General features: G+C 39.1%; 1 protein-coding gene across 1 annotated transcript; it reads left to right on the plus strand.

The window, feature by feature from the left end:
* The first annotated feature begins 2,224 nt into the window (after positions 1-2,224).
* On the plus strand, positions 2,225-12,408 carry mapk13 (mitogen-activated protein kinase 13). The gene is made up of 12 exons (XM_068598299.1): positions 2,225-2,462; positions 4,357-4,486; positions 5,677-5,735; positions 6,088-6,193; positions 6,742-6,771; positions 7,715-7,762; positions 8,423-8,537; positions 9,162-9,233; positions 9,755-9,834; positions 10,748-10,826; positions 11,407-11,580; positions 12,027-12,408. The coding sequence occupies exons 1-12, from the start codon at positions 2,350-2,352 to the stop codon at positions 12,110-12,112; spliced, it is 1,092 nt and encodes a 363-aa protein (XP_068454400.1). The 5' UTR covers positions 2,225-2,349; the 3' UTR covers positions 12,113-12,408.
* The last annotated feature ends 1,261 nt before the right edge of the window (positions 12,409-13,669 follow it).

Raw genomic sequence — 13,669 nt, forward strand, 5'->3', positions numbered from 1 at the left:
ATGAAACCAAAGCACAGTATGTGATTCCTATAACTCTCATATAGTAATTATAGTAATTAACTGGCCTATAGAACAACATAATACAATTCCTATAATTGAGTTTAATCCCATCCCTAACAAGGTTAGTTCTCCAGAGACTTTCCGGAGCTTCAAATCTGAGCGTTGAGCTTTCCAGGGTTACGTTTTGGCAGCAGATGAACTTGGGTCAAGTCCAAGAGCAAAGTGCGAACGTGGAAGTTCTGCAGAGGTCCTCGGCCGCGCGTCACGGCCTGTTTACTGACGCACACGTTTGAGTGCTACTAAAATGGTGAGCATGTATGCAGTCCACCTTTGGGTTTATCTATGCAACAACATGCTACATCTATGCTAAATTTTCAACCTCCTTTCAGTTGACTTTGCTAATCACTTGAACAAACAGAGGCCGGTCTTGAAACACCAGGAGGAAAGATGTTTTCTCTCCAAACACTAAAGAGCACAGGATGGAAAGTGGGCCTTAAAAGCCAGAGAGTTCAGCAGCTGGCCAAGCAATGGCTGAGTCATTGGTATTGATCCATAATCTCTTTCAACCCTGTAGATATATTATGGTCATCTTGTGTCATCCTGTAATAGAAATCTTACACATTACACACTTTACACCTCATCCCTTTTTACTTTAAAGGCTGCCCCCCAAAATACGAGAGCATGCGTTGACTCAAATTTCAAACAGGCATTATTGATGAATACCACTGAATATTACACATTTCAATTTTAGCTGTGTAATATTTTTACAAGGTTTTATATGCACCATCTTCGCACCTTTGTGTTCTTCTTTCACTCTCTTGTTGAATTGTCAGACAACATAAGACATGTAGGAAATACCAATTCATCTTACAACTTATCTTCATATACATAAAACCCTGCATGCTACAAAAATATTATATATTCCAAATATGTGTTTAGTAATCAGTGTACAACTAATCAAAGATTTAGAAGTATAAGACCACCCTCTGACATAATCACAAATGAGGTTTAGTTACAATAGCATTGATGGAGAACTAGCATCATCAAAAACAAACAAACTGAAATTCAGTGGCAATTTGGAAGAAGTTTAGTTCTGATTACTAAGAACTGTCAGTCGGGAATACACCAGGAAACACATTTAGATGAAAACGTTGAATTCACACGGTCAAGGTCCTGTTTTGACTGCCAATGGAGCAGCTCCAAGTTGTGTATCTTTAACACTGTGTAGATTTCATTGTTGATTTTCTGGCTTTTCAGGCTCCCGAGGGGGAACTGCTACTGTACACAAATGTTAGCGGAAAAACATCCTTCTCTTAAAAAAAAAAGAAGAAGAAAAAAGTTTGTGTATATCACTCCAGTAAAAACAGTATAATTCTGTGATGGATTGTTAAAAAAAAAAAAAAAAAAAAGTTTCATCATAATAATGTATTAATTGATTAGAAACCTAGGTACATTTGCGTGCAAAGTTACCATCTCAGAGTTCAGTTTATATGTTGTTGTTTTTTATCCATGTCAGTGAGTGTGAATGTCTTGCTGTAAGCTGCCATGATTCATAAACTTCTGGCAATCTACAGTAATTATTCATGACAAGTAACACTGCGTGTGGGTGAGAGCGAATCCAGTCATGTTTCAGCAAGCATGCCGTCTGATTTTCACAAATCATCTGGTTGTTTCATCACACGGTGGATGAAGCATAGTGAAAGGTTTTGTTGGTTGTTGGGCTTCTTTTTTGTTGTTGCAATGATAAGACAACATGAGGCTACATGTTAGTATTACCCCAGGCTGCTCGTCTACTGTAGTGCAGTGAGAGGAGCGCACTGACAGACTTGTGCTGCCTTCCCGAATCATTCTGTCACGTTGAGACAGGAAACTCAATGTTTCGCCATTCAAAATAAAAGTTTATTTTTGATGGGGAAAAAAATCAAATGAGAATCTTTAAAAACAAGGAATTCAAATAACATCACAAACAAATTGCCGTATTTTCCAGAATGCATTTGATTATTAGTCCTTTAAACGCCATTATTATTATAGGATGTGTTATTAATGATGGCAAAAACTGAAAAGAAACATATATATAATCATACATAGCTATAAGAGGTGAGTATACTCAGTTTTTACACGTTGCATATTATTTGATTCATGAATCTTTCTCTTCCACACAGAAAACTCGTCACGGACATTATTTTGAAAACCTCTCACGGAAATGAGCTTTCAGTTGTAAACGGTCTGGTCTCGCGCTGTGAGCAGCGTTTGCTTCTGCTTTACCTCCCGAACAAGTGACATATTTACAAGAAGAGGGAGGAGAACTTTTTCCTCTTCTTCCCTAAGCCTCACCTGCATCCCTTCATCATGGAGGCTCGGGCACATTTCCACCGCGAGGAGATCAACAGCACGGTGTGGGAAGTCCCGGAGAAATACACACGGCTGAAACAGATAGGGACCGGGGCGTACGGCACCGTGTGGTGAGTGTCCTCTACCTGCCGCGGTGTGTGTGTGTGTGTGTGTGTGTGTGTGTCGTAGTTGGGACCGGACTATGCACGAGTGCTGTTGAGCCTGTGGTGGGCCCCGGGGGGGGGTTGTACCCGGTCACATGTGAGCGTTTCCCCGCAAAACCGTCGACGCAACGCCGCTTGTAACGTCCCCGCGTTATCAAGTTATAAAGCTCACAGCGCGTGACGCGTACCTGTCAAACTTGTGTATATAGGCTCAACAGAGATGTTGCAATTGTGGGAACGTCAATAGTAAAGATGGCCACTTTCCACAGTCGTTTCTTCGTGCAGTTAAATGCAAAGGTACAGGGATACATTGTGGAAGGAGGCCACAGGAGCAGATCACATGCATGTTGCCCAACAACGACGCACGCGCGTGTGTTGTTGTTGTTGTGTAATGTGTTGCATTACATATTGTATGTTTACATGCAATAAAAAAAAAGCATGGCACGGAGATGAAATAACATGTCAGAGATGCTCATGAATACAGGTTCAAGGTATCGGGGAAGCACAGATGTTGTGTTCAACAGCCAGCATCACTCAACATTATTGATTTACAACTTCCATATTGTTCATCCAGCTGACTATATATACAATCAGTGTTTAGTGTTTGGGTCAACTGATGCTGTGGTTTAGTGATATGCTGGTGTGACATTGTATTCGTGATTGTATCTGTATTGTGATTTATTAGTAAGCTATAGTGCTACATATAAGGCTGCTGCTTTATAGAAAGACACATGCATCCATAGCCAATACACTCTGGGCCCAAGCCACGATTTCTGACTGAATCCTGAAAACTAAATTCCATTTATTATCACGAGTCCTGCCACCTCATTTCGTCAATCACCTTTAAATGTTTCCTTTTATTAATTCTTTGTACTGCAGCTATTAGGAATTTTGGCTCATGCAGAAAGCATTATTGACAGTTGAGGCCAGCTTTATTCTTTATCCCATTATGTAATGTACATGTTATATATATATATATAACATGTACATATAATATATATATATATATATATATATATATATATATATATATATATATATATATGTCTGTGTGTGTTTATAGGCTATATAAAAAGTGAACAGGTTTAAAGATCCGTCATAGTGGACTCCTGCTGCTTCTGTTGTCAGAGCAGCAGATATTGTGCCAATTGCTGTTACCAGGGTTTTAAGCATTAGTGTGGGAGTAATGGTCTTTTAAAGCTTAAAATATCTGACCTTTGAAAGAAGCACTGTCCGATGAACTCGGATTAAGTCACCACTATTATCTGTAATTTTGCCAAGTTGCACATCTTTCATACATACGTTGTGGCAACTGCAAACGTGGGGAGAAGAACAAATTAGTAAACATGAATGACTGTACTTGTAAGATGCATTGCATTCACTGCGGATGCTTGTCTGGCAATGGATCAGCCTCCGCGTGTTAAATTGGCATTCATATTGTACATTAGTGCGTCAGCGTTGTTGTCCACAGCACTGTGCACAAGCAATGTGTGCACAGTGACGGTGGATGTGGCTCCAAATAGCCGAACAAGCCTGTCCTCCCACGATGTGGTGCCCTGCAGATCACTGCAGACATACTGTGCACATCACCAGTAGCCAAACATTGACATGTTCATGCTCAATAAAACCACAGGATCCCCCTACCACCACCACCACTCTGTTTGAGAATCTGGACCACTGTCTGAGGACGTCTCTGCTGTTGCAGAAATTCGTTTGCCTCCTTTGCGAGAGTGAAACCTCAAAATAGACCGTCCTGTCATTTTCTTTGGCTTCAAAAGAGTGAAATCATAGTGATACTGGTAGGCACACAGACTCTTGAGTGCAAAGCTAATAACTTGTTTTCTTCTATTATTCATCACAGCTCCGCAATAAATGAGAAGACTAAAGAAAAAGTGGCCATCAAGAAGCTCCACAGGCCCTTCCAATCAGAGATCTTCGCTAAGAGGGCCTACAGAGAGCTCCGCCTGCTCAAACACATGAAGCATGAAAACGTGAGAAGATTAAACCTGACACTGTTCTTTTTTTTCTTTAGAAGACTGCAGATTTGACTTGTGATGCTCTTTCAAGCATGAATCCTTAAGATTTCAGCCCTTAGTGGATTTAGAATGATTTAGAGTGAAAATGTAGGGTTAAGTTTATTTGCACAAGCCCTGCGATAGCCTGGCGACCTGTCCAGAGTGTACCCTGCCTTCACCCAATGTTGGCTGGGACTGGCTGAAGGCCCCCCTGTGACCCTGAACAGTCAAGTGGCTCCAGATTATGGATTGATGGAATTGAAATATGCAACCGCAGAGACAGCAACTGATAACCCACTGGCCTTAGTTGAAGCCTTCACCTAAATACTGCTAACATTTCACAATATCATAGCGTACACAGAAATAAATATGACTACAAAATGTGGATGGCAGACTATTTTAACTGGATGTATAAGAAAATGGGATTGTGTGTGCCTGTGTGCATTTTCATGTGTTTGTAAAGGGGTGTACTGGTTTACACCCCTTGGGGTAACCCAGGGGACGTGAAGGCAAAATACCCAATGAAACAGTAGACTCAGGTAATTGGTATGAAACAAAGAAAGTGTCCTTTCTTAAAGGGTTGGGTCATATTCTAACTAAGGATTCCCTCCTGTTCGTGGGGTCTTTGGCTGGCAGCCTTCTCCCAAGGCGGGGAGGGCAGTTCCACTGCAGAGTGAGAGAGACAAGTCTTTTCAATTACCTCCTGTTCGGCGCCGCTTGTCTCCAGCGGTACAGGAGATCCTCCTGGTCTGCTGCCCCAGCTCATCTCCCCAATTTGTCTCTCCAGCCTGTCTGCCCGCTTTGATTTAAATCACTCGCAAACACTGTGCTGGATCTGCATGGCTTTTTCCACCCTGGTTTGCCAGAACCTCCTCAACAATAGCAATGTTACATGTCCCTATGAGTAAAAATGATTGACAAAATATAACACCAGTGGATGGACAACAATTCATGGGGAAAAGCAATTATTATATATTTTGGGATTGTGATTAGAGTTTAGTGCAAATTATACTTCCATTAGTGGGCCAACGGCTCAATCACCATCGTGTCTTAACACCGAATTTGAATGAACACCTCTGAGACTTAAAATGGCGTTATGATTTAGCATTTTTGATGCAATGACATCCTGTAAAAACTCCTCACGTCTCACGTTTCTTCCTAACCAGGTGATAGGACTAATTGATGTGTTTTCATCTGCCTCGAGCCTCGACGAGATGCAGGACTTGTGAGTATTTTTTGCCTTATTAGCAAAGCCCTGAGGCCGAGACAGGCAACGCCTCTTTTCAGCATAGATAGGGGCTTTGGACCAACAACTGTGGAGACGTATGAAGCAAAAGACAGAATATTTTTAGTTTGATTTGATTATAAATCACTAAATTTAGTTTGCTGATAAGATGAGTACCAGATACTGCAATAGGGGAGATTCTAAAGGTTGTAAGTGTTATATAAACATACACAAAGCACCCTAAGCTCATTCTTTGTGCTCTGGACTGACTGAAGCATGTACAGTGTTAGGCCTGTTGAATAGAGGTAATTATTCTGCCCATATCTTCCCCATCTGCCTCTCTTTTTCTCAGCTACCTGGTCATGCCTTACATGTTCACTGACCTGTCGAAGGTGCGAGGTCATCTCACGGAAGACAAAGTCCAGTTTCTCGTCTACCAGATGCTCTGTGGACTCAGGGTGAGCCCACCTTTCAGAAACGTACAATGTTATGGGCAAGCATTGTGAGAAGATTGGGACAACGTTTTTTGTGACTCATCAAAAACCCTCCCCTGAATGTGTTCCAAAGTAATCATGCAGCACAGTCATGCCAGATTTATCCTGTCGATTACGCATGTTCTATAATAACTTCGGAGAATTGTCTGCACTCGCACAGATACGCATAATGGTGGGTGCAGTGGAGAGTCAACCTTTTGTATCTTAAATGGGTCATTATAACAATTACAGAATAGAGAGGTGCGAAAGACAATTTTAAAACGGAAAAGACAAAGTAATGCACTATGATAAATTATATACTGTACTACATATATAGTATAATATACATTATACTATATTACGCTATAATAGACAGTTGTTAGGTGAACAAATAGTGAAAATAGGCATAATAATAATTCTGTCATGGAAACAGGCATTATAAAGATACAGAAAATATATATTATATGTATGGATGGATGGATGGATGTTACTGCAATAAACGTATCTGCTTCCTGCTCTGTCTCTCTCTGCAGTACATTCACAAGGCTGGAATCATCCATAGGGTAAGCACAAGTAAAATGTCAATGTAGATATTTTAGGATTAGATATTTATATACTAAAAAGACTAAGAAAAGTTTAAGGTCTGTGATGAGGTCTATTATTAAGAAATTATATAGTGTGCAGTGATTTGTTTGGCACATTATTCTGGCTCAGACGGCACACTTGCTCACATTTCCTGTACAAAATCCACGGTGATCTTGATTGAAGTCATCATCGTTATTGAGTCAGGTCAAACCCTGCCCCAACAGGTAAGATGAGTTTACTCTCTGATGTTTGACTACAAGTCTAGAGATGTTAGGCCACACCTGTCTTCACTGTGCCAAGTGGGTGTGTGTGTGTTATCTGGGGAAAGTAAGGTTAGATTGATGCAGCACTTGCATATCAGGCAGATATTTATGGCGTCTTAATAGTAGATTAACAAACATACTAATGTACACCCTGTTATGAAGAATTGTCTTGAGCATTTCCTGGGAAATGTAGCTGCTTTTTAAAAGTTTTTTTTATACATGTTTTGATTATAACATATTTATTGATTATGCTCATATATTACTGAAGGAATCCGTGAATTGTGGATGAGCTGCAAACATTTTTTTGAGATCAGCAAACTGTGCGTTAAGAAAATATGATCGTTTCCGTGGGCGTTGGCCTGCTATTACTTTTACTCATACTCTGCACAGTTAAGGTGTTATCAACACTCATTAACGGGGCCACACTTATCACACATTATGTCACAGTATTTTATGACTGCTGAGAAATGCTGCATTGAGTCGTACGAGCAGCATACAGTCGACTCGCACCACTTGAATCCCTGAGTCACGTCAAACCTCAGGAACTACAAGCACTAAGGTCCTTCCCGATTTGACGTTGCACAGTACAGACAAGTTAATTTGCTGTTAATCACTATGTGCAAAAAGTAACCACCACTCAGCTCCTTTTCTTTTACAGGATCTTAAGCCTGGAAACTTGGCTGTAAACCAGGACTGTGAACTGAAGGTTTGTACTGCTAAGCATTACACGAGAAGACATGGCAAACCTGATATGATAGGGACCCTGAAGCAACGAAATAATAGGATTCAGCAGTTATCAACTAGTAGATATAGTATCAAATTAGAAAAAAATATGGGGAAGAGGATTTGGATTTACTTACTACTTGTTATTCCTACATAGGTGATCCTCATCCTTTCAGTCTGTATATTCATTAAAGCTACAGCTGGTAACTTTTTGGAAAACGACAATACCCTGACAATAGCACATAATACATCAAATTAATGAAGATAAATAAGCCCAGTTTTACAGCAAAAGGGCAGAATGCGTTTTTTAAAACATTTGAGGCAAGAAATAGGCAATGCTGTGACAGAACCTTGATTCTCTTTCGGATCAGCGCTGCTCAGTTTGACAGTTTGATGGGAACTCACGAGCAGCGATTCGACAGTTAAATCTAGAAAAAACAAACTAAAAGGTTCCAGAGAAATCTATCTCATGTACTGCTTTCAGGAAATAATTACAGTTTGACTATCTGTGATAAAGAAGAAGCTTTTTCTTTTACACACATTTGGGGAAAAAATAAACTATCAAACTGTGAGCTTTACAGTCGTCCGTCATGTCCGGGGTTCATGTTCCTGGTTGTGTTTGCTGTCTTTCCTGCCGATGCAGATCCTGGACTTCGGGCTGGCTCGCAGTACTGACGCAGAGATGACAGGCTACGTGGTGACCCGTTGGTACCGGGCACCCGAGGTCATTCTGAACTGGATGCACTACACCCAGACTGGCAAGACAATCGTTGCCGTTACACATTCTGACCTCTGATCTTGCTGTCGTCCGGCCTGTCAGTGCTGTCACTGTTTGCTGTTTGTCATGTGAAAACATCTCCAGTTACAGGGGTTTCTTTCTTCAGCGGTGGCTTGTACGGGACTTTATGGGTCAGCAGTTTAAAAAATATATATAATCCCGCCGTTGTTGCGTAAAATGCATTTAAAGTTTCATTGGTTTCATCTTGATTATACTTTTTTTCTTTCTTAATCTGTTATAGGTTGACAAAGATGGGTCTGACAGCAGCCTGATAGTGCTGAGACTCAATGACAGAGCTGTCACTGACTTTCCCAGGATTTATGCTTCTTTAGGAGATAGTGGCGTTTTTTCAGCTACAGAATTGGAGGTAGCACAGAGAGCCACTCTGGAAAGTTCGCTCCCTCCATGGGATTATATCACTCACCAAGTATTCCCCAACATAAACAGCACAATAGATTCTGCCCCATCGTGATGAGGAACTTTGCTCTGGCATGTAAATGCCAACTTCCACATTTGCACTGCAATGAGCTGAAGTTCTAACACTTTGTGACATGTTTTCTGCTTGGGTTCTCACTCATGTTATTTTCTTCTTTGTTTCTTCTAGTGGACATCTGGTCTGTGGGCTGTATCATGGCAGAAATGATCAATGGAAAAACCCTTTTCAAAGGGAGAGATTGTATCCTTTCACCGGCCTTTTCGCAGCCTGTGTAATGCCAGATAATAAATATGTTTCAGTCTATAGAAACATAAATGTACTAAACGATTCCTAAATGACATCACATCAAGTTGTCATGGCACTCAATGTAATAATAAATACCATTCATGCCAGTTTATTAAAAAGTGACAGTTCTGTGATGGGCCCGATAAATCAGGTGCAGGATGGAACACAAAAGGCAATCACAAGATATTGCATGCAGCAAAACCACATTCCCTCAGGCAGCAGTCAATGCAGCTACTGCACTACATTACAAACTTTACCCGCATGTTTTAGATTTACTTTTTATGTCCTTTTTTGCTCTTCAGGCACTTTAATTATTTATAGCACCTACTCGCAAATAAAGCTGTCACTTGTGGCTTTCAGCTTCCTTTATTAATCTGTTTTATGGACCTGCATGGAAACCCTACTTTCTACTTGCTTATTGAACCACCAGAAAACCCAAAATTAAAAACAAAATCCTTGATTGTTACCGTTATCAGACATGGACCAGCTGACTCAGATCATGAAAGTGACTGGAGTACCTGGAGCAGAGTTTATACAGAAGCTGGACAGCCAAGAGGTGTATATATGAATATGAATATGAATATATATATATATATATATATATATATATATATATATATATATATATATATATATATATATATATATATATACACACACACACACACACACACGTGTATCATTAAACTACAGTCTGACTGGGATAGAGCTGATATGCTGCTAGTGTTCATGACCTTTTAAAGCTGACAAAATAGATAATTGCCAAGTATTAATTGATTGGTGAAAGTGAAAATGCCTCATGGCCCCAAAATCATTTGGATCACAGTGCACTAATTCTTTTCATGAAACTTGTCAAAATAATATGAACAAGTTCTGCCAGCAGTTACTCAGAGGTTGTAATATTCTTTATATCCATCCAAGACTACTCCTCTCTTTAAGCTTTACCAGTAGTTAGATTACAAATGTAAACTTTGTCCTGAGGGTGGCACTAGAGGAAAAGTCAGGGCTTCAACAAAAGCATGTAGCAGGAAGGGGTGATGGAAAATACAATTAGTTAAAGAAATAAATCATGGAAATATTCATTTTTATCAAAGTTCTTTAACTCTTCAGTAATGTTTTTATTCTAAATGAAAAAAAAATGAAACAGAGACTGAATTATAAATAAGTTTGTGTCTATTAGTATCCCATTAAGAGACACATAAGAAATGCAATACAATTTGCACCAATCTCAAAATGTATTGCTTACCTGGAATTTAGCTCAGTGGTACTGTTAATATATTTTATTTTAGCAATGTGCAGATATGCGGTATTATCAGTCAATAGTTTTTTATGAGTGGAAATGAATGGAATTGGAATCATCTCTAGGTCATGAACAGAGAATAAAATCCAGTAGCTTTGATTTGTATTATATGTGGTCAAATTTTTGTTTTTGATGCCTAATTTAATTTGTGTTGTATCTTTAAACACAGGCCAAAAGTTATATCAAAGCCCTTCCTCGCTATCCCAGGAAAGACTTCTCAACGTTGTTCCCCAGAGCCAGTGCAAAGGGTGAGTTTAGCAACAGCCTTCTTGAGCTCAACCACTCCACAGATTTTCATTATTTAACATTTTTATCACACTTGAGACACATTCAGTACAAGCAGTCTTTTACTCTGGTCCACAGTGCTGGTCCACTGTAGCAGTTAGGGAGCAAACATTTGTTAAAGTAATCATTTTGCCTTTGCTTATCATGCTCATTTTTGCTACTTTACTTCTCTGAATTAACACCATAGTGACTTATTTTGCACCCTGTTCATGAAAGCTTTTTCACCTGTTGTTCTTAGCGATCTGTGTCAAGTATATTAGGAACAGTAGAAATTCTCAAAGTGGTATATTTATGTATCTATGTATCCAGCAACACCAGAATATATTTATTTTTATCTTTTGGAAACAGCCAAATAGGCACAAAACAAATGGTACTTTGGACTACCCATAATTTAACCTTCTGCTTCTAAAAGGCTTACAGCAACCATGCATATGGCTAATGTTTGTAAAAAGGTTTTTAATACTGCCATGTATGATTTGATGGTTTTTTTTTTAATGTTTGATCAAGTTGTTGCATCATTTTTGTTCCACTGACCGTTTGCAGGTATCGACCTGCTGGAGAAGATGCTAGTTCTAGACGGAGACGAGAGAACCACAGCTGAACTGGCTCTGGAGCACCCGTATTTCGACAGCCTAAGGGACCCGGATGACTTACCTAAGCCTGCACCATACGATGACAGCCATGACAACGCCACATTGACCCTGGATGAGTGGAAACGTAAGCAAAACACACTGTAATATATTCAATGTTCAGATTTGAGTAGTGTATATATCTCTATAGTGGATAAATCTCACAGAAACTATGTGTCATAGTATCAGCTATGGTCTTGTTTTACAACTTTTTTTGAAAAGAGACTTTCTAAAAACAATTTTTGTATAAGAAAGATGGAAGCATAAGTAATAAGGTTGATTTATGAGATTAGTAAAACTGGAACTTAACATGCATGAAATTGTCATGCTTTTCAAATGATGTTTACCATGTTGGCCATAATGAATGATGTATAACTACACAAAACATCCTGTTGCAGGGCTTCTGTAAATCTGGTAATTAATAATTAACGTAACGATGTAATACTTAATACACCTTCCTGTTTAAATTATTATTGGAGTTGTGGACATGCAGCTGAAGCATAAAACAAATTATGTTTCCCCTTGTGCCCACAGGGTTATGCTTTAGAGAGGTCAGAAGCTTTGTGCCGTTCCCACGGCGGGATTCTAAGAGAAAAAACACCCTGACTATGTCTCCGTGACCCAATGAATGACTACTGATGCTCCGACCTCCACGGCATAATACCAATGGTGCCCTTGTATATTCCAACTATGGATTCAACTGTAGTTTCTTTTATCTTGGATATTGAAGAATGATTATGTTAAAACTGACACCTTTTTTTGTGCAATTGTTTCCTAAGTGTGGATTGCTCTTCATGTTACACTTTCTCTATCAGTATATTTTGTCTTGCAAATGCATTGTGACCAAGTGTCACAGAGTTTACTGTAAAATGTACTGCAATGTATGTGTTTTTTTTAATTAAACAATAAGACAAGATTTGTACACAGTTTTGTTTTTGCAGCAAATAGCAAATATTGTTGCCTAAGAAAATACTGGCCTAACTCATAGTCAAATATAATCTCTTGTCAGGATAACCAATGCAGTCCTGAGGTGAAAATGTCATCTTCATATGACATCAAAATAAAATCATTATCAAAGAAAAAAAGTCTAGGATTTGCCAGTGAATGCCCTGAAAACCCCTGACCAACAAATACCCCAACAGATTAGCATTTACTGTGTGAATGGCCCATCTGTGTCCAGTGTCAACTTAAATATGTGACCATGACGCTAAATGCAACTAATTGATTTATCCACGTCTCTGCTTGTATTACTTTGTGGTTCCATACTTCACAACTTTAAAGTCTGATATGCTGTATATAGATCATAACTTCACTTTTGCACCAATTTTTACACCCCAACTATTGTGGATCTTTCCCGAATGTAGCAGCCTTTGGATATGTGCTCGACTGGGCTGGTCGGTACATTTAGAGGCTGCTGTAAGGTTTTTCTGTTTTTAATTCCTTGTGTCATCTATTTGCAATTGAGTAGGTGAGGGTGTGCATGTGTGTACATACATACAAAATTGAATGTAATGTAAATTGAAAGAATAAACAATTTTCATGAGAAAAGATGAGTGCACACATGTTTATTGCACATGGGGTGACAGAACAGGTGTACAGTTTCCACTCCACGTGTAGTTCAGAGTTATAATTTGCTAATTTGAATTGAAAATTACATATTTAGAATAAAGCTGTGCTAACATCAATCCACATTGTTGTCATTGGCCCTGTTGAGTAGCTTGCGCGCGAAAAATCATGACGTGATGACGTCACTGGGGCGGGCGAAACGTATCAAACTGCTGCTATCAAGGTACCGTAAAACCACAGGCAACTGTAACAGCGGAAGTGAGCAAATCCGTCGTCAAAATATAATTTTATGACAAATAATGGCAAATATGACTAGAATGACAACACATTTTGCACTGCATTATGGTTTATCAAAACTAAAAGCCAAGCTTCAAAAGTAATCCATTATTTAAGTCAATTTAAGAATGCACCAGGAGAAAAGAAACGAATTGTACATCTGTTTATGATTTTCTCATTTAAAAACCAACCAGACTGCTGAAATACATAAATACTAAATTTTATATTCCGTCGAAGTGGATTCAATGGATCACACATATCAATAGAAGATATTATAACAGGAAATAGTGATAGACGGAGAGCAAATACGATTGATTTCTGAGTCGTATTAATTG

This window comes from Clinocottus analis, unplaced genomic scaffold (assembly GCF_023055335.1).
Source record: "Clinocottus analis isolate CAN_PGR_092001 unplaced genomic scaffold, fCliAna1.0.p SCAF_4, whole genome shotgun sequence".
NCBI classification, from domain to species: Eukaryota; Metazoa; Chordata; class Actinopteri; order Perciformes; family Cottidae; genus Clinocottus; species Clinocottus analis.